Source organism: Macrobrachium rosenbergii, chromosome 27 (genome assembly GCF_040412425.1).
Source record: "Macrobrachium rosenbergii isolate ZJJX-2024 chromosome 27, ASM4041242v1, whole genome shotgun sequence".
Lineage (NCBI taxonomy): Eukaryota > Metazoa > Arthropoda > Malacostraca > Decapoda > Palaemonidae > Macrobrachium > Macrobrachium rosenbergii.
In genome coordinates this window covers 3,199,948-3,222,447 of record NC_089767.1, presented here as the reverse complement: position 1 = coordinate 3,222,447, position 22,500 = coordinate 3,199,948, and the positions used below count along the sequence as shown (strand labels likewise).

At 37.4% G+C, this 22,500-nt stretch overlaps 1 protein-coding gene across 8 annotated transcripts in view; it reads right to left on the bottom strand.

Moving 5' to 3' along the window:
* The window catches only part of LOC136853354 (uncharacterized), an 832,536-nt gene that overhangs the window by 205,865 nt on the left and 604,171 nt on the right, over nt 1-22,500 (bottom strand). For all 8 annotated transcript variants that reach the window (XM_067128722.1, XM_067128726.1, XM_067128721.1 and 5 more), the window contains one exon: nt 7,307-7,459. In XM_067128722.1, the coding sequence (XP_066984823.1) occupies nt 7,307-7,459 (153 nt within the window). The remainder of the gene's footprint in view (nt 1-7,306; nt 7,460-22,500) is intronic.

Sequence of the window (22,500 nt, the reverse complement as noted above, 5' to 3'; positions counted from 1 at the left end):
TTCGAGCACTTACAACTTTTCAGTAAACTTCATAGGATTCATTCTGGTAATCAACGTTTGGGGTTGTGCTGTCAGGGCGCCTCACGTGGTGCACTGTAGGCATTTGCTAAAGGGGTGTTTGCAGCGCCCATTCGGCACCTAGCTGCCCCCACTTTTCGGCCTTTTACTTCACCTACATCCCCACTTCCTTTCCAAAGTCTTTCTGTCCAACCTCTCAAACTATCACTACTTAATGCAACTGTGGACTTTTCTCCCAATTCCGCCTTTAGGTCCTCGTGCTTTATCTCCTTTATTTTCTAGGTCTCTTTGTCTTCCTGTCCAACCAATCTAACTCCCTCTTTCACTGTCTTAACTCTGCATGGCGAAATGTACCCCAGTCAAATTCATTTTGGTAATATTTACATCGCGAAATGGGCTCGCTGGCCATTTTCTCAACAATACCAGATCAACGAGACTATTCAGACGAATTACACAGCTCGGTTACTGGCACAGTGTAGATAAACAAGTGAAAAATGCGCCGGAATTTCTTCGGCGCAATCGAGTTTTCTGCACTGCCCCCACAACGTATATTCAAGGCCACCGAAAATAGATCTATCTTTCCGTGGTCTCGGTATAATGCTGTATGAGCCGCGGCCCATGAATCTTTAACCACGGCCCGGTGGTGGCCTACCCTATATCGTTGCCAGAAGCACGATTATGGCTAACTTTAACCTTAAATAAAAAAAAAAAAACTACTAGGGCTACAGGACTGCAATTTGGTATGTTTGATGACTGGAGGGTGGATGATCAACATACCAACTTGCAGTCCTCTAGCCTCAGCAGTTTTTAAGATCGGAGGGCGGACAAAAAAAGTGCGGACAGAAAAAATGCGGATGGACAGACAAATCCGGCACAATAGTTTTCTTTTACAAAAAACTAAAAGTGGTGAGAGAACCACGTATTTGAGACACAGGATCCTAAAACATTCAGAATCATATGGGGAAATTTAACGATTACAATTCCTAAATTATCTTTCCGATGTGGAGTTTTTCGGTGTCAAAAGGTGTCATATTGAGCATGTTCTATCCACAAGAGACAAAATTATATTAAAAAATTTACAATTTTGGCCTAATATTCAATGACTCACGCACTGTTTAGATAAACTTTGTATGGCGGTTGTATAATAAAAACTAATGAAAGTGTGCAACCGTAAAAGGGCCATTTCAAACCCGCAGCAGTCAACATCACATCATACTTGTAATACAAGACTAAAATAATTTTCTCTTTACAGTTAAATATACATTAAAATTACATTAAAAAAATACGAAGAAAACTATGAAACTCATTTTTATGCCAAGAATTTCGAACAACAGCTCACATGAGCTCACATCTGACGATGTTCTTCACGAAAAGTTGTTTATTTGATTGTATATATGTGTGTACGTGTGTGTGAGAGAGAGAGAGAGAGAGAGAGAGAGAGAGAGAGAGAGAGAGAGAGAGAGAGAGAGACTTCTTTCTTTTCTGGATTACTGTCGGATGTAATTATCAAAGTGAGAGAGAGGGAGAGAGAATCATGTGTCCTCAGAATTCCTGGTGGACGCAATTATCAAAATGAGAGAGAGAGAGAGAGAGAGAGAGAGAGACCGTGTGTCCTTTTCTGGATTACTGGTGGACGCAATTATCAAAACGACAAAGGAAAAACCCTGGACGCTTACTATGAAAACATCTCTGAAAAAGGGGTTTTAAAACATTGACTACTTACAATAAATAAAATGTTCAATTTCTATTACACTTTATGTAGTAAATTTTTATGAAGACAACCTGCCAAAGAAATGTGCTATCACTTGATCAATTAATGAAATGAAGTGGCACAAAACTATATAGTATATAACCGTATTTGCAGACAACAAATACATAAGTAAGACCAGCCGTCATGAGATCTATTGCGTTCTTAATAGATTTTTTAGTTTTCTGTAAAAGACAGCTTTTAAGACGGCTTTGTCTGTCCGTCCGCACTTTTTTTGTCCGCACTTTTTTCTGTCCGCCATCAGATCTTAAAAACTACTGAGGCTAAGGGCTGCAAATTGGTAAGTTGTTCATCCACCCTCCAATCATCAGACATATCTAAAAGCTGCCCTCTAGCCTCAGTGGTTTTTATTTTTTTTTTATTTAAGGTTAAACTTAGCCATAATCGTGGTTATGGCAACGATATAGGATAGACCACCACCGGGCCGTGGTTAAATTTTCATGGGCCGAGGCTCATACAGCATTGTGCCGAGACCACAGAAAACTCGATTGCGCCAAAGAAACTTCAGCGCATCTTATACTTGTTTTTCCTTAAATTTGAATGGTGTGTCAGTTTCAATATCTAATTTGTTGTCTTATATTCATCCTATTTTTGCTACTCTATTATCTTTTCTTACTTTCGTCAGATTACTTTACTATTTAATTATTCTCTTATGCATGCCTTATTACTCTCCGATTCATCTTTCAATCGTTTTCCACAGCAAACAGCAAGCTGATTTTTTAACCTCCTATTAAAGTCAAAACGCACAATGTGGAGTTTCTGTCAACACAAATTAAGAGGTTGAATTTTTGAGACAACAGAGATGAATGGTCAAATAAGTGTGAAAAATCGGAATCTGTCGAAACGAGGTAAAGGTTTGATACATGACCTAACACCTACCTTTCTAAGGTGTAAATATTGACGGTTGTTTTTCAGCAGGAAATGACGCGTTTATAAATCCTTCATATCCTTCAGGGAAAGATGGTGACCGAAGCGTATATTTAGATTACCAGTAATAATATAGATGATAAAAATCACATCAAACAAAGCTTTTGATAATAAAGATTACCCAATTAATAGACAACACGAAAAAGATTTCACCCGGAATAGCAGGTTATCAGTATATTACTTGCTCCCTCTTCAACTTAATGAAAGACGGAATATATATATATATATATATATATATATATATATATATATATATATATATATATATATATATTGTCAGGTCAGTCTCCATGTAACTGGTTGCTACTGCAAAATGGCTAATAGATGGAATTGGAGCATCTTTCCATGAGGACAATCGCTATCAAATGCTCACTCCTATTTGATACCAGGAAACATTTTCCTGAGATGAGACCGAGTACCGGGACTTTTCCCTGAAAAAAGGGGGACGCCATATCTTGAAAACTAACCATAGGATTTTCTTGAAAAAATCTCATGTTTCCCACACCCAAATTACTCTACGAGTCTACAGGTACTATTCTGACCTAACCTAAACCTAACCTAACCTAACCTAACCCAAACCTAACCTAACCTAACCTAGGTGCAATACTAGCATACATCTCAGGAATTTGCTACTGTGAAATGATAGTATTCTCACTCTTTGCGTGGTGCAGAAGTGACCAAATGGCTGGGGGCATGAGGTTTGCAACCATACCCCTTATTTATTACAAAATAATGAAACAAGTATAGGGTATAGATTATTGCTTTTCTTATGAGCCATCAAATGTCGGTCTACTTTTCAAATCTTAAAACGTATTAGATGTAAAGGTGAAACTAGTCTAGAATTACACCCAGTGTTTCATTTTCCCCTATAGCACACTTATATATCAGGGTAATTATAATATATATATATATATATATATATATATATATATATATATATATATATATATATATATATATATATATATATATATATATACATACATATATATAATATAAATATATATGTATGCATATATATATTATATATATACACACACATATATACACAGTATATATACACACAATCGGCAGTGCGTTGTACAAAGAAGACTAAAAGTCCAAAATCTTCATTGGATCTAGAAACGAAAAATCCGATTTAATCAAAACACAAAAGCCCATTCAATGGGTGTTGACTTCGCCATTTCTGTAATCAGGATCATTATATCCTTTTTTTTTATACTGAAATTTTAATTGAATTCGAATCAAAGCCATATACAACGTAATTGAACAATTCGGCTAAAAGTAATTAGAGTGGTGTAATTAGAACATCCTTTTTTTTTTTTTAAGCCGTTTCAAATAATCTGGAAAAAAAAAGTAATTACGCAAATGCTGCTTTGTAGCTAGAATCATTGCTGCGGTGAGCTGGCATATGATCATTCGCAATGCGCAATTGCAACCGGATCGTTCACACAGCCGACCGGAAGTGAGAGCAACGTCCAAGGAAATCATAAACGAATAAAAAATGCGCCGAAGTTTCTTCGGCGCAATCGAGTTTTCTGTACAGCCGCTGCGGCGTATAGTCAAGGCCACCGAAAATAAATCTGTCTTTCGGTGGTCTCGGTATAATGCTATATGAGCAACGGCCCATGAAACTTTAACCTTAGCCCGGTAGCGGTCTTTTCTATATCGTTGCCAGACGCACGAGTATGACTAAATTTAACCTTAAATAAAATAAAAACTACTGAGGCTAGAGGGCTGCAATTTGCTATGTTTGATGATTGGGAGGTGGTTGATCAACGTGCAAATTTGCATCCCTCTAGCCTCACTAGTTTTCCAGAAGTGAAGGCGGACAGAAAGAAGTGAGGACGGACAGACAAAGCCGGTACAATAGTTTGCTTTTCCAGAAAACTAAAATGAACGTTCGCCGTCGGCCATCAACGACACACACACACCTGACAGTCGATCAATCACGAATAACCGCATCATTACTGAGGACCTAATTGGTCGAGCGATTCAAGAGGACGACCGAATGAGCGATGCAAATGATCACAGGCCACCCGGAATTACTCTCAAAATGGGATCGCATTTGGGGTATTGGCGGGCCAACAATGGCTGACATTAATACTGGGATCATGAGGCAACGCTTGATGGAAATCAAACACGCGCTACGCCCAATTTAGTATCATCAAATTCAAGAGTCCGCCGACAATCACTCGCGGGGGTGAAACCCTGACAAACTGGGGTACTGTGCGCAGATGAATATATATATCTGCGTACTGTACCTCATTTTGGAATGACGCGGAGGTGTACCTATGATACAGCTAAATCATCTGTAAACACGTGCGTATATATATTAATGTATGTATGTCTGTATGTATGTATGTTTGTATGTATGTGTGTTTATATATATATATATATATATATATATATATATATATATATATATATATATATATATATATATATATATATATATATATATATATATATATATAAAATAGAACTAATCAACCAATAAAAACGTGTTTCACAATAATACGTTTCTGACTAACATCTGGATCGAACCCTGGTCTCTCAAGTGAGAGGTCAATTGGTAGCGCCCTGGCCTTCCATTTGAGAGATCGGGGTTCGATCCCGATGTGGGTCAGAAATTTTTATATATGAATTAATATATAAACAAATAAATAAATATGTATATGTAAAAATATATATATATATTTATATACATATATAATATTTATTTATTTGTTATATATTATAAATATATATATTTACAATATATATATATATATATATATATATATATATATATTTATTCATATATATATATATATATATATATATATATATATATATATATATATATATATATATATATATATATATATATATATATATATATATATATATATATATATATATATATATATACAGGAGGTTTAAAGGTCTAATTAGAGAAAACTTCACCAGTTGCACTGTGCAACAATTGTCAGAGAGGGTGGAAGGTCAGATGGAAGTAAAAATATGAACGGAGGTACTGTAAAAGGAGTGAAAGAGGTGGGGGAATCTTATTAAGAGCTTTCTGAAATAAGATGACATTAAAAATATACAAAATTTCAGTCATAATTTGCATAAGCCAGAATCACAACGAGAAACACAAACAAAATCAAATTAAAAAAAAGTGAAAAATTCGCCGAGGTTTCTTCGGCGCGATCGAATTTTCTATACAGCCACTACAGCGTGTAATCAAGGCCACCGAAAACAGATCTATATTTCGGAATATCGGTATAATGCTGTATGAGCAGCGGCCCATGAAATTAACCACGTCCCGATGGTGGCCTATACTACATCGTTGCCAGAAGCACGATTATGGCTAACTTAAAAATAAAAAAAACTACTAGCTAGAGGGCTGGTTTGTATGTTTAATGGTTGGAGGGTGGATGATCAACATACCAATTTGCAGCCCTCTAGCCTTAGTAGTTTTTAAAGATCTGAGGGCGGACAAAAAAGTGCGGACAGAAAAAAGTGCGAACGGACAGACAAAGCCGGAACAATAGTTTTCTTTCGCAGAAAACTAAAAACCTAATAGAAATGATCTTCCCTCCACCCCTATTCCGAAGCTTTCATCAAGTCATTCATTCATTCAGCCCTCTTCTGAAAATCCGTCCCAGTTATGTTATTAATAGAACCCTGCTTAGTTACAACTGATTTTCATGAAACTTAGGCTGTCAAACCAAGCACTGGGACACTTTCGATTATTCTGCGCTTAAGACGGTGAAAAGAGGAAGTTGGAGTGGTTGGACAGTAAGTAAATAAATAGATGCAGAAAGCATAGGCGATGAAGTAAAAGGATCTAATGGCAAAACTGGGAGCAAAATATGCTGTTGCACTAAAAAATAATAGTTAGAGAGACTGGGCTAATCTCTTATGGGGTACACCTGTTTAGCATTTCTTACTGAGGTAGGCGAAACTTGATTTCATTCAGATATTACAACTCTACCTCTTGACCTGACACTTGTACCTTTAAGATTGATTAATTTCGAGAAATGCTGTGCATTAAAAACCACAAAAGAATCGGCACTTTGAGCTTGCAAGCAAACAGTATAAAGGGTTGGAAGGATCGCTTTATGGACCTCACAAGTCCCAAAGATTCTGTGTGTAATTTGTGAACTAGAGAGTCAACAGCTTTGAACATTCCACACCAAGTGACCAATCTTAATTTTTGGCTGCCACGGCCACCTTCATGACAAAATTTATAAACAAGGGTTTGCAGTTACAAAGAGCAACCTGCAAAATTAATCAAACAAACAATAAAAATATAAATTTATCAACAAGGTTCGCAATTATAAAGACCAACCTGCAAAATGAGTAAAGTAAAAAAAGTAAAAATCTAAACGACTATCACAGTAAGTTGTTTTCACAGGGTCGAGTCAAGAGTAAATTCTACTACACACAAATAAAAGAAGAAGAAGAAGAAGAAGAAGAAGAAGAAGAAGAAGAAGAAAATAACAGAAGACGAGGTAAAAGAAGAAGAAGAAGAAGAAGAAGAAGAAGAAGAAAAAGAACTAAGCAGAAGAAGAAGAAAAAAAGAACTGTAATCGTAACACTCACTGGACTTCATAGGCCTGACGCAGACCCGGGCACACCCCGTGGAACAACACTTGGCCCCACCAGCGCACTCTCCGTCGTGGTCACACTGGTCCGCTACGTCGTCCGGACACAGGCTCGGGTCCATCAGCCGGGAAGGACATCTTCCAGGCTTCTCTGGAAGGTGGCAGAAGAAGAACAGGCTTAACTAAGTGATTAAACAGTTATGGAGCGAATCTCTCTCTCTCTCTCTCTCTCTCTCTCTCTCTCTCTCTCTCTCTCTCTCTCTCTCTGTAACCTAAGGATAAAAGTTTTAAGTACCCAGATGCGCAAGTGATTTAAACCCCTTTCATATCAATATACGTCCTATGATAAACAGTAGTAATGAATTAAATATGATATATTAAGGTACAATAATACTCGATGATATACAATCGGCTATACAACATATCATTAAAATAAACATATCACTAAAATAAATACAGTAATGGGGAATTATATATATATATATATATATATATATAAATAAATATATATATAATATATATATATATATATATATATATATAGGATCTAATGGCATAAACGAGGGTAAGTCAAAAGTTCCAGGAAAAATTGTTGAATGATGTATTTGAATGAAACAAAAAAATAAACAATTATCTGTGATGTAGTGATCCATATAGACTTGTTACCTCAGTCATCCCTCTGCTACCGTGGTGTTAACATCTGCTTCAGAAAAGTAACTTCTTGAACCCATGGAAAATAAAAATTTTGAGATGAGCTAACATCAAGTTCCTGACCAAGCTTGATTGGAAACCAGGAAAATTATTGAAGCTTTCAACAAGTTTATGATTCTTCTCCATCTAAATCAGTTGTTTATGATTTGATAAAGCGATTTAAGGATGGTCAGGAGGACCTCAAAGAAAACCACAAGAGAGGGAAGACCATCGACTGCAAAAATGAAAGAATTTGGCTTTGGTGCAGAATCTAGTGGATGAAGATCGTCGGATTACTATCGATATGATAGCTAATGAAACTGGGATCTCCATGGTTCCCATTTTCAATTTTAAATGAAAATCTTGGTTTTTTAGTAAACTTTCAGCACGTTGGGTCCCAAAAGCGTTGCAGCCAGACCAACTGCATCCAAGCTGAACTTTTCTTGCAGTTTTAACGAAGATTGAATCAGATGAATCAGAGTTTTTGACCGGATTGTTACTGGAGATGAAACTTGGATCCATCAATATGACCCAGAAAGCAAAATTCAATCAAAGCAATGGTTACCAAGGTTCAAAACCAGTGAAGTTCAAAGTGGCGAGATCTGCCCAGAAGGTTATGGCAACAGTGTTTTGGGACTCCAAAGGAGTGATTTTGATTGATTTCCTTGAAGGACAAAAAACAATCACCGGGAACTACTAAAAGGTAAAAACTGAAGACTGCATTGGCTAAAAAACGTCGAGGAAAGTTGCACCGCAGAATTTTGTTCCATCATGTTAACGCTCCAGCACATTCATCAAGGGTTGCAAGAGAAGTCCTAAATTAGGTGGGAAACTCTTCCACATCCTCCTTATAGTCCTGATCTTGCTCCTTCAGATTTTTTCCTGTTCCCAAAACTCAAGGAACACTTAAGAGGAGTCCGGTTTGAATCTTTGGATGCTGCTAAACATGCAGTTTCAACATGGTTTAATAGAAAGGCCCCAAATTTCTACAAAGAAGGGTTGCAGAGGTGGAAACAGCGCCTTGAAAAGTGTAAGAGTTAGATGGTAGATATGTAGAAAAATGATGTTTGAATTTCCTTAAATAAAAAATTGAATTTTTCCTGGAACTTTTGTATATATATGTGTGTGTGTGTGTGTGTGTGTGTGTGTATGAAAATACAGAACAGACTGGATATATATATATATATGATATATATATATATATATATATATATATACAATATTGTGAGGTTTAGTACTTCTGATGGGACAATCGTTTGCCGATTGTTCCTTGGTGGGTTGTTGCCTCCTTACTTTTTATTTTCTTTGAAGGAAAGTTGACGTCTGTCGCGTTGTCTCTGACAGTGGCAGTCGGGTTCCATAGCAGCAGTCAGGGAAGGGCAGCTTTAGCAACATGGAGTCTTTGTTGGAACAGCAGGTATTCCTTACCTGTTGGCCTCATCAGCTGAAGGATGGTGGGATAGCTAAATCATAGCCTTCCTTCCGTGGATCTTTGCATAACAGCAGACGTGCTGTTTCGACGTTTCTCCTGTAATTCATCTGTGATGATGACTGTGTTCCAGTTGAGCAGTTGGTGGCTGCTTTGGTGTCTTCAGGAGTTCGTCTGATTGCATTCATCCTTCTTGACAGCTGGGTCTGTCGGTTATCTCCAATTGAGATTGTGTTTATCGGTGTCACCCGAGTGATTTCATGTTGTTGCTTTATCATTTGATTGATTACGCTGCCTGTTTGTTTTGGCAATGTCTGTTTATCAATTTACGCTGTCTGTATTGATAGTACAGTGATGTTATTTTGGTATAATTATTCAATTATTATTAATGGTGTATTATGGCTCTGGAAATGATTTTCATTGCATTGTTATTATTAATGGTGTCGATGAGTGTATGGCTCGGTAATGATTTTCAACATATCATTAAAATAAACATATCACTCTCTGGAATGTTTTTATTACATTATTATTATTAATGGTGTAGAGCAGTGTATGGCTCAATGACTGTATTTTAGGATGCTTTTTCATCATTATTTTGATTGAGATTGTTTAGTCATTTGTGTGGTCCTTAAGACTTGTTTATTAATTTTGACTGCTGCTGTTAATATTTATTTAATTATGTGTATAAAACCTACAGACTCACTTGTATATATGTATATATCTTAGTATAATAAATTAGTTTAAGGTAATTTTTTTGTTTCGTTCAGCTCCTTCCTCCTTTGTCTGCCTCAATTTCTGCCAGTCATTCCAGTTCCGATATTTTTGTATTTAAAGAACCTGCTGATATACTGCGGTTCATAATAATATATATATATATATACTCGTATATGTGTGTGTGTAAATATAATAAACATATATACAAATATTAATTATACGTCTGTGTAAAATTAAGTTAATACATAAGAGCAAATGCAAAAAAGATTAAAAGGTCAGAAAATCTACATTAGTACATTAACTACTTGCAATGATGCATCACATACCAAAAAGCCCGGAAAATCCACAATGTGGAATACTTATATATATATATATATATATATATATATATATATATATATATATATATATATATATATATATATATATATATATATATATATATATATATAAAACCTAAATTAAATTAACTTTATGCACGCACGAAATAATTAAAAGCGCCCAAAATTTTCCGAGCTTCCCCGAAATAAGAACCCAGCTAACTGCCTACCACGATGACCTACCTGGGACCGAAATGAAATCGTTTTCCCGGGGCCGCGAATAATCATTCAAATTCATACAGTCCCACCAACATGACGAATAATTAATATTAAAAAAAAAAAAGGGCTCTCAAATTTCGCAAGAGCGATTTTTTCCTGCCTTTTTCCTCCCGACCAAAAAATTTTTATAGTGTATTATTTTGGGCTTCCAGCTGCGAATAGATGGTGAAGAGCAGCAGAATTCTATCGTCACTAATGCTACTAATAGCGACAGTAGTACTACTACCGTTAATATCATCATAAACTTCGACTAATTATGAATAAAATTATTATTAAGAAGATTGGTTTGCGGTATGGCCGACTGGCTGATTTATGAAATTTAAGCTATCAAGCCAAGCAGTGGGACACTCTTTGGCCATTCGGCGCTTAAGACGTACAAGATGAAGTTGGAGTGGTTGGACAGCGTGATAAAGCAATCCACAAAATAACGATGAAGCACAAGGACCTAAAGATGAAAATGCACGACTGAAGAAAATAAGCGGGAACGGAGGTAAAGTAAAATGCTGTAAAAAGTGGGCGCAGCTACGGGCCTGAGGAACGCCGCAAACACCCTTTAGTTAATGCCTACAGTTCACAATATGAGGTCCACTGACGACACTAATCTCCCGAGGCGAGCTGGGATCCTGTATGCAGTCAACCAACAGTTAGATTTAGTTTTAGAAAAACTGTAATCTAACTGACAAAATATAAGCATAAATATATAAATAAAAACAAATCCTTCGGGCCAGCCCTGTGAGAGGTGATAATAAGCTCAGTGGTCTGGTAAAACTATTTTAATAATAATAATAATAATAACTGCCAAAAACCCTTATGATCAAAGTAGGACGAGTTAAACGTGATTAGGGCGACTTTTAGTTTTCTGTAAAAGAAAACTATTGTGCCGGCTTTGTTTGTCCGTTCGCACTTTCTCTGTCTGGCCCCAGAGCTTCAAAACTACTGAGACTAAAGAGCTGCAAGTTGGTATGTTGATCATCCACCCTCCAATCATCAAGCATACCAAATTGCAGCCCGCTAGCCTCAGTAGTTTTTATTCAAGGTTAAAGTTAGCAATAATCGTGCGTCTGGCAACGGTATAGGTCAGTCTACCACCGGGCCGTGGTTCAAGTTTCGTGGGCCGTGGCTCATACAGCATTATACCGAGACCACCGAAAGATAGATCTATTTTCGGTGGCTTTAATTATACGCTGCAGCGGCGGTACAGAAAACTCGATTGCGCCAAAGAAACTTCGGCGCATTTTTTACTTGTTTTTTAACTCTCTTACTCATTCTTAGATCAAGCGTATAACGGAATATAAATACTATTGAATGTGTAAACAGAGAAACGTACAAATATAAAAACTAAAATTCAAGAGAAACAAATGATCCTATTCCTCCAACCAACCAAAAAACACCAAGAGTTGTTAATGATACGGCCAGCACGGGAATAAGAAATCTGTCTCATTAGAATCCATTCGCCTCGAGACTTCTATGGTGACCCGTCCAGAGGAAGAAAATTCAGTTCCTGACTTCTCTCTCTCTCTCTCTCTCTCTGCAAGTCTTTTCTCTCTCTCTTTCGATCTTTTAACAAACTATTTTTCCACCCTCCTTATTACCTATATTACAGTGCCCAAAGTTGCCCATCTTTGGGTCTGGTCAGTGTGTGGATGGTGATCACCAAGACATGCCAGATGCCGTCGGTGCAGAAGATCCGAGAGAGAGAGAGAGAGAGAGAGAGAGAGAGAGAGAGAGAGAGAGAGGGGGACAGCCGCTTGCCCACGTCTAACAACATTTCCAGGTAAGTCTGTTATTTTCCATAACACATCCATGGCCCAGAGAGCAAGGTTCGCAACTTCATCCACATGTACTGTACTGCTGTATTGTACAAACACGTTTATATATATATATATATATATACATTTATATATAATTATATATATATATATATATATATATATATATATATATATATATATATATATTTATATATAATATATATATATATATATATATATACATATATATATATATATATATATATATATATATATATATATATATATTTTATATTATTACTTCTATATATTTACTATAAGACTCTCTCTCTCTCTCTCTCTCTCTCCCAAATTCTGTAAAAACCCAGCTGTCTACTCTCATATTTCTGGATCTGTGAAACTCTCATCTCTCTCTCTTTCTCTCTCTCCCTCCTAACTTCCGAAAACAAAAACCATTTGGCGTGTCTACTCTCATATTTCTGGATCTGTGAAACTGTCATCAGCGTCACTTTCCCTTTCTCCCTCCATAAACTTCCGAAATTTAAAGCATTTGGAGGTTGCCTCAACACTTCTATAAGGGACCGCCTCCTCCTCCTCCTCCTCCTTTATGATTGTCTCTCCTCCTTTAAGGGAGTTGTTTCTTATCCTCCTCCTCCTCCTCTTTAAGGGGAGGTTGTTTCTCCTCCTCCTCCTCCTCCTTGAAGGAGAGGTTGTCTCTCCTCCCCCTCCTCCTCCTCTAAGGAGAAGTTGTCTCTCTTAACTAAAACATATTCAAGGACCATCTTTATCATGTTTATCATCTTTACAAACGGGTAATCTAAACTCTATTTACCATATGGGTCAATATCTTCAAGCTTTCAAAGGGGAAATCGACCGTTCTTACGCCGTGCATATTCTTTGACATAAACTTCATCTAAGTGTATTACCATTACATCCTTTTATAGGGACCCAATTTTTTCTTTTACCTTTGCTCCTTCCTTTAGTCAGGCACTGAAATGAATTCGTTCTACGAGAGAGAGAGAGAGAGAGAGAGAGAGAGAGAGAGAGAGAGAGAGAGAGAGAGAGAGAGAGAGAGAGAGAGGTTGAACAATGTGGACATTCATTCTTTTCCACCGGGTTTTCGTTGTATGAGATTTGCTTTTATGTTCTGACAAAAATTTGAGAGAGAGAGAGAGAGAGAGAGAGAGAGAGAGAGAGAGAGAGAGAGAGAGAGAGAGAGAGAGAGAGAGGTCGAACTTTGTGTCCATTCATTCATTTCACCGGTTTTTCGATGTATGAGATTTGTTTGTATTGTCTAACAAAATTTTACACAAAAAATTTTAGAGGAGAAAGAGAGAGAGAGAGACGGACATTTATTCTTTTCCACCGGTTTTTCTATGTATGAGATTTTCTTTTGTTTTGATAAACTACCAAAAATTTTATGGACAGAGAGAGAGAGAGAGAGAGAGAGAGAGAGAGAGAGAGAGAGAGAGAGAGAGAGAGAGGATTTTGAAAACGACAAATAATGATGTAAAGGAGCCAGAGTCCGAGAGGTTCCTGTTCTAGACTTTCCTGGGAACCAACCCCAAAAACGCACACACATAAAGGATGAAAATAGGAAAGAAAACGTAAAAATGAACAAAAATAAAATGAAAACAAAAGTAAAACGATAGAGAAAAAATTCCCGTCAAGTCCGTGCAAACCAATCGGCGTGGAGTGCCTTTCCCTGCTTACATTTATTGAAATGTTAGATTTCGCCAGACTTCCCCCAACAAAAATATATTTTCTCCGGGTCTTTGATTTCGTCTTCTCTTTTCCTGCGAACTCTGTCTCGAATTTCTTCTTCTGTACAAGAAAACTAATGTGCCGGCTTTGTCTGTCAGTCAGCACGTTTTTCTCTCCGCCATCAGATCTCAAAAACTTCTAAGGCTAGAGGGCTGCAAATTGGTATGTTGATCACCCACCCTCCAGTCATCAAGCATACCAAATTGCAGCCCTCTAGCCTCCTCAGTAGTTTTTATTTGATTTAAGGTTAAAGTTAGCCATAATCGTGCATCTGGCAGCGATATACGCCAGGCCATCACCGGGCCTTAGTTAAAGTTTCATAGGGCGCGGCTCATACAGCATTATCCCGACACCACCGACGAAATTCCAGAGCATTTTTTACTTGTCTCTTGTACCTGTTGAGTGATACTCTAATATCCAGGTATTGAAAAAAAAAACAACTGTATGTATAAATACGCACACATACATATAAATATAACACACACACACCTGCATTATTGCAAACGCAAGTGCTTTCTTGATTTTTCGTTTCGTGCCTCTGCTCGTATATTATTCATTCAGAATTGTACCGGTTTTCCAGATGCACACGCAAAAAGCACACGTATGAGATACATCATAAACGTATATACATTCATACAACCACACACCTGCGCGCGCACACAAGCACATTGTAATATATATATAAATATATATCTATCTATCTATCTATCTATCTATATATATATATATATATATATATATATATATATATATATATAATTATATGTATGTATATATAATTTTATTCATTTTGATATATTATATATATTATATATAATATATACTTAATTTTATTCATTTTGATTTATTTTTATTTTTATATATTTATATATATATATATATATATATATATATATATATATATATATATATATATATATATATATGTACGTATACATATATATATATAATATATATATATATATGTATATCATTTTCAATAAAAAAAAAAAAAACAGCTGGACGCCAATATCTAATCGCACCCTCCATTCGTATGCTCGACGTCACGAGATGCCTTGATCGTAGAACCTCCAACGGTACCCATCATGGCCGCTTGCCACGGGGAAATATCCGTCAGAGAATGACTGCGGTCTGAAACTACCCCCAAAATATTACCTTACCATCAGTAACCCGAGCCCGAGATTCGACATTCCAAAGCCACTGCACTCTCGGGAGTCGGCGAACCATAGCGTCGCGTAATCTTTTATTCAGTAACAAAAGTTCCCCATATTTATTTATCAATAGTGTGATTTGAAATGTCTGTCTCGCCCGAGCGTGACCCACATCTCGATTACCAAAGAAAATATCAGCCGGGACAAAACCGGAGTTCACGCACTATTTTTAAACAAGTAAAAACCGAGCCGAAGTTTCTCCGGCGCAATCGAGTTTTCTGTATGAGCCGCGCCCCATGAAGCTTTCAGCCACGTCCCGGTGGTGGCCTCTCCTATACAGCGTTGCCAGGAGCACGATTTTGGCTAACTTTAACCTTAAATAAAATAAAAACTACTGAGGCCAGAGGGCTGCAATTTGGTATGTTTGATGATTGGAGGGTGGATGATCAACATACCAATTTGCAGCTCCCTAGTCTCAGTAGTTTTTAAGATCTGAGGGCGGACAGAAAAAGTGCGGACAGAAAACTGTGCGGACAGAAAAAGTGCAGACGGACAGATAAAGCCGACACAATAGTTTTCCTTAACAGAAAACTAAAAGTTCTTGTATATATCTGAATGCCGCATCAGCAATAGAAGAATGATGTGAGAACATCTTTCCTTTTCTCTGTTCTGTCAAAAGTAAAAAACAAATAAATAAATAAATAAATAAAATAAAATAAAAAAAGCGAATAACTTTGTTATAGGGGTGACTAACAAATACGCAAGCATAATCATGCACAAGCACACATTCTACCTTTACAACTCCTAATCGTTGTTTAATCTGAACTGAACAACAGAAATAATATGAAAGAAAAAAAATTAACATACACATATAAGAGAATGCATGCATATGTCAATTCTAAAAGAACTTACAAATAATTAAATGCACCAATCAAATACACATGGAGGAATCTACTGTACACAGTAGGTGTGTGGAATTATAAAATAAAAGTGATAAAACACAACCAGGAATTTACGTTACTTTTTATAAAGGGAGCGACTCTTCCGAGAAGAGGAATTTGTCAAGAAATGAAAAATGTCGAAATCAGTCACATTTAGGACTCATAATCCAGAAGCCAGTCGAAAAAAAAAAATTCAGTTTAATCCTACGTTCACTTCATATCACCAATATCAATATCCTACACACACTGGACCTTGAATTGAATTGAATTGAATTGAACTGAATACAGAATTTAGGCTAAGCGCCAAGCACTGGGACCTATGAGGTTATTCGGCGCTGAAACGGAAATTGACAGTAAAAGGTTTGAAAGGCGCAACAGGAGGAAAACCTTGCAGTTGGAGAGTAAGATGGAAGAAAGGGAATATGAAAGAAGGTAGAGCAAAAGGAACGAAAGGGTTTTAGACTAGGGGCCGAAGGCACGCTGCAAAGAACCTTGAGTAATGCCTACAGTGCACCGCATGAGGTGCACTGACGGCACTAACACCCTACGGGGACATAGAACCTTGAGCCCGGTCAACTGAATACTAAAAAAAAAAAAAAAAAAAAAAAAAAAAAAAAAAAAGATGTAGGAGCGAAACAGATGAGAGAATAAACATGACAAATGACAGAAGCTTCATCTCGTTAGCAGCAGGAAAAGCAGCAAGGAAAAGCGTCAGAAAGAAGAGGGGGCGGAGATTTATGGAACAATTAAGAAAATGAGTGTGCGAGAGAAATGACCTCACTTAAAGTACGATCATGCTGAAACTAGTAGACTATATCAGCGAGAGAGAGAGAGAGAGAGAGAGAGAGAGAGAGAGAGAGAGAGAGAGAGAGAGAGACTAAAGGTTTCTAGTTCGAACACCCTAAATTCATTACCATATACATGCAAGCTGCAAAACATACAACAAACATACACAAACAGAAGAAACGCACACGGGAGTTTTTGTTCTTTCACACGAATACTGCCATGAAAAAGACAGCTATGTAGAGCTATCACACACACACATACACACACACACATACATATGCATACACACATATACATACTGTATATATATAATTACACACACACACATATATATATATATATATATATATATATATATATATATATATATATATATATATATATATATTAAGTTTGCATGAACATGTTTTATATCTAAATGCAATTCAACCAGTGGTAACATGCATTATTCAATGGCTAAATCCTGGTGACATTTATATTTAAATCAAAATTTTCCCTAAATTCATTGGAGTTACGTAAATTCGCTCTCTCCTCTCCCCTGCTCTCTCTCTCACACACATACAGATATACACATAAATAATTCAACAGCCAGGCTTTAAAAGTTCATGTAAGCACAGAGAAAACAGCTCAACTCTCGTTGATGTAATCATATAGCTGGTGCCAAATGTTGCCGCAAAATTCACAGAGTGACCAATGATTTGAGGATGGATGATCAATATACCAATTTGCAGCCCTCTAGCCTCAGCAGTTTTTAGGATCTGAGGGTGGACAGACACAGCCGGCACAATAGTTTTCTGTTACAGAAAACTAAAAAGGACACAGTTGAGCAAAGAGAGCACATATTTTTCATAAACACACGATGTACAAAGCGAGACACGCGCAAACAGAAATCACAAACACAAGAACGAATAATTAAATGAAGAACTCGCTACAAGAACTTTCCTGTCCTGACACCATCCCCGTCTTGAGGATGGAATCCTGACGGCTAAAATACTCCAGAGTAATTTTTGGGGAAAAGACAACCCTTCAATTATTATTATTATTATTATTATTATTATTATTATTATTATTATTATTATTATTATTATTATTTCAGTAGCTGAAACCTATTCACACGGAACAAGCACACCAAAGGGGCCACTAAGTTGAAATTCAAGCTTCCAAAGAATGTTGGTTTCAACCTCCCACCGCAGCAGACCCCCCAACACTGCAGCAGTAACTGATCATGATACAGAGCCAAGTAATTTTTCTTCGCCCTGGGGGAGACGCGAACCCGCTACAGCTAAGTGGCATTTCGCGACACTAACCACTATGCCAGCGGACCAGTATCTCGCGCAGAAATCATATCAAGATTCTTGTATATATTCGTTCACGGCCGAAGTCCCTCCCCAAAATTTAGAACGGGTTTCCGTGGGGTTTCAATTTAACGTCCCAGTTATTCCAGTACCATAGCGCTTGGCTTGCATGCATGCACGCAAGGGCGCCTGACTCTACAGAGGAACAGCGCAAGTAGTTTATGGGATGATTGTTACCGAGTTGCAGAGAGTGAGAACAAATAAAATGTCAAAAGGAAAATGTCAGTTCAGACCCTATGACACCTAAAAATACACATATATATACATGTATATATATATGTATATATATATATATAAACATATATATGTATATATATATATATATGTGTGTATATATATATGTATATATCTACTGTATATATAAATGTATATATATATATATATATATATATATATTTGTATGTATACATATATATATATATATATATATATATATATATATAATATATATATGTATGTATATATATTTATAAATATATATACATACATATATACATATATATATATATACATACATACATACATACATACATACATACATATATATATATAGATATATATATACATATATATATATATATATATATATATATATATATATATATATATATATATATATATATATATATATATATATATATATATATATATATATATATATATATTATGAGTATTTTTATGTCCACAAGCATTAAGCCAAAACTATCGTTTAACACAGAGTACACTAAACCCCGGGAATACCTTACACCCAAGGGGATTTAAAACTGGCAAGTGCTTCGCCCCCAGGCAGGATTCGAATCGTTGCTTGGTTTAGAAACAACAGCAGACACTGACTTTGACCTATGACGGATAAACACGAGAACAATACAAAAAACAGAACAAAAGAGCTCACTCCGACAGGTACAAAACACGACGCAAAGTGACCTAATGACGGAAGCCCGCATAAATACAGACAAAAATAAACAAGATTCGCCAAACTGAAAAATCAAATACTAAACAAAATAATGTTTACAAAAAGTTATAAATGCAAAAACGAAGAGATCCGAGGAGGCAAAGATGCAAGTAAAAATGAAACAAGTAAAAAATGCGCCGAATCGAGTTTTCTGTACAGCCGCTACAAATCAAGGCCACCGAAAAAAGATCTATCTTTAGGTGGTCTCGGTATAATGCTGTACGAGCCGCGGACTCATGAAACTTTAACCATGGTCCCGGTGGTGGCATATCCTATACCGTTGCCAGAAGCACGAGCGTGGCAATCTTTAACCTTAAATAAAATAAAAACCACTGAGGCCAGATTGCTGCAATTTGGTATGTTTGATGATTGGAGGGTGGATGATCAACATACCAATTTGCAGCCCTCTAGCCTCAGCAGTTTTTAAGATCTGTGGGCGGACAGAATAAAGTGCGGACGGACAGACAAAGCTGGCACAATACTGACAAGGACTATGAACGACCGCACGAACTTTCGTCTCCCAGTTTGGCAATCAAACTGATACACTGAATTTGCTGTTCCTTCGCTTCTTACTTTCTCCCTGATTTATTTAGTGCGGGAGCCTTGTGCTTTCTGTCTTCTGCAGAGAATTAAACAATAGCCTGCTTCCAATTAATGCCAGAATGTCCTTCGTTTTCGTGTGCTTCGTTCAATGCTTCATTTACATACGTTTTATCCTTCGAAGTTTGAGAGAGAGAGAGAGAGAGAGAGTCAAGACAAGACATTCAAAATCACAATTTCACTGGTTAAGAGAGAGAGAGAGAGAGAGAGAGAGAGAGAGAGAGAGAGAGAGAGAGAGAGAGAGAGAGAGAGAGAGAGTCAAGACAAGGCAATCAAAATCACAATTTCACTCGAGAGAGAGAGAGAGAGTCAAGACAAGCCAATCAAAATCACAATTTCACTGGAGAGAGAGAGAGAGAGAGAGAGAGAGAGAGAGAGAGAGAGAGAGAGAGCCAGAGCCAATCAAAATAACAAGACTGGTCAAGACAAGCCAATCAAAAGAACAATTTCACTGGTTAGCCAATCAGAATAACAATTTCAGTTAAGTGAGAGAGAGAGAGAGAGAGAGAGAGAGAGAGAGAGAGAGAGTCAAGACAAGCCAATCAAAATCTCAATTTTACTTATTAATACAAAGATCATGCCGCACACATGCCTCAATTATCCAATCATTTCCCTGTATCTGCCTCAGCTTCGCAAATCCAACTTGAGCATGGTAATGGGATGGTGGAATGAAGTGGAGTGAACTCACTGGAAAGAAGATTTGCTTCCTTTAAATAGCGGAAATGCGAGAAAATGATGAGAAATTCTCCGTGATAAATTTGCCATTCGGAAGAATGTTCGGATAAAGAACTGAACAAGGCGGCAGCAACCAGACGGTCGATGGAGGGTCTCTTGTTTGTCAGTTTTTCAAAGGTTGTATTTCAACCAACAGAGATCTTTCACATTCAAAATTGATCCCTGATCCCCTTTTCCAGCTGAGAACAACCAGATTCGCTGAACAGCAGCGCCGATATACAGTAAAAGTGCCTCGCTGTCGAACTTCTCTGTTCCAGAGGTCCTTTAACCTCAGGATGTCGTACAATTGGAACTTCAGAAGTTCAAGCGAAAATGCAATACATTAGTACCCTAATACAGTACAAGTATTTTAATAATTTACCTACAAGTGTTCTATTTATTTATTGATTTGTTAATTTACATGTTTTAATAACTGATCCCTTTTATCTGTATTTCCCATTACTTCTTTGGAAGCTTGAATTTCGAGGCAATGGCCCTTACAGTGGGCTTGTTCCATATGGATAGGGTTGACCTTCTTAATAATAATAATAATAATAATAATAATAATAATAATAATAATAGCATTAAGAGTATTAATACTATCAGCAGCAGTGATCGTAGTGCATTAGTTTTAATAAAATAGTCGACGAACAAATGAAAGAGGAAGTAATACTGGCAGACAAAACTAGCAGGCATAGAGGCTTCGTAACCGACTAAATAAAGCAAAACATTAACAACCCACTTTCCCCCACTTCCCACAACGAACCACCACCAAAACCATGCCCACTCGCTCTCTCCAGGCGAGACTCGGAATGATCCCGAAGCAGGAAAAATACGTAAAAAAAAAAAAAAATATGTAAAATGAGAAAAGGGGAACCCGACGCGGTTACTATAAACCTTGGGAAAATAAGTTTGCTTTTTCCCAAAAGTTCTTTTCGAGAAAGTAGTAGCGCCAACAACAGCAGCGGCAGCGTGCCAAGGAGGTGTTAATCTGGTCTCCAGGGGCTGTTAGGCTTCAAATCACCTGTTAAACGGCCCTAGAAAACGACCTTAAGATCACCCGCCAGATTTATGCAACAAATCAGGCGAGGGGGCACGCGCCCCACCGCCACCACCACCAGCTCGCTGTGGCAAAAGGGGTGAAGTAGTGCCACCATTCATGGGAAGGAGAGAGAGAGAGAGAGAGAGAGAGAGAGAGAAGAAAATAACAAAATGGAATGCCATTACTTTCCCTGACACCTCATCCCCTTTGAAAAATCAAATAAAAAAGGAGGAGGAGGAGGAGGAGGAGGAGGAGGAGGAGGAGGAGGAGGAGGAATGGAAGGAGTTTTAACCCGCGGATCATAAATTATCTCGGGAAATTGACTCATTACTTAACAAGGGCATTAGGATGTTGCGGGCGATGAAAATCCCCCATCTCTTAAACCATCCTTAATCTACGGGTTTAAGCCGCCTCATTTAACCCTCCGCCCACCCATTCCTTTCTTCCCTCCTCATCTCCTCATCCCCCTCCTCCCCTCCTCCTCATCCTCCTCCTCCTCCCCCTCCTCTTCTCCCACCTCCTCCTCCTCCTCTCCCTCCTTCTCCTCCTCCTCCTCCTCCTCCTCCTCCTCCTCCTCCCTCTCCTCCTCCTCCTCCCGCTAATCGCCCTCCTCTTCCTACTCCTTCTCCTCCTCCCCTCGCCCCTCTTCCTACTCCTCCCCCTCTCCCCCCTCCTCCTCCTCCCCACGATCCTTCTCCTCCTCC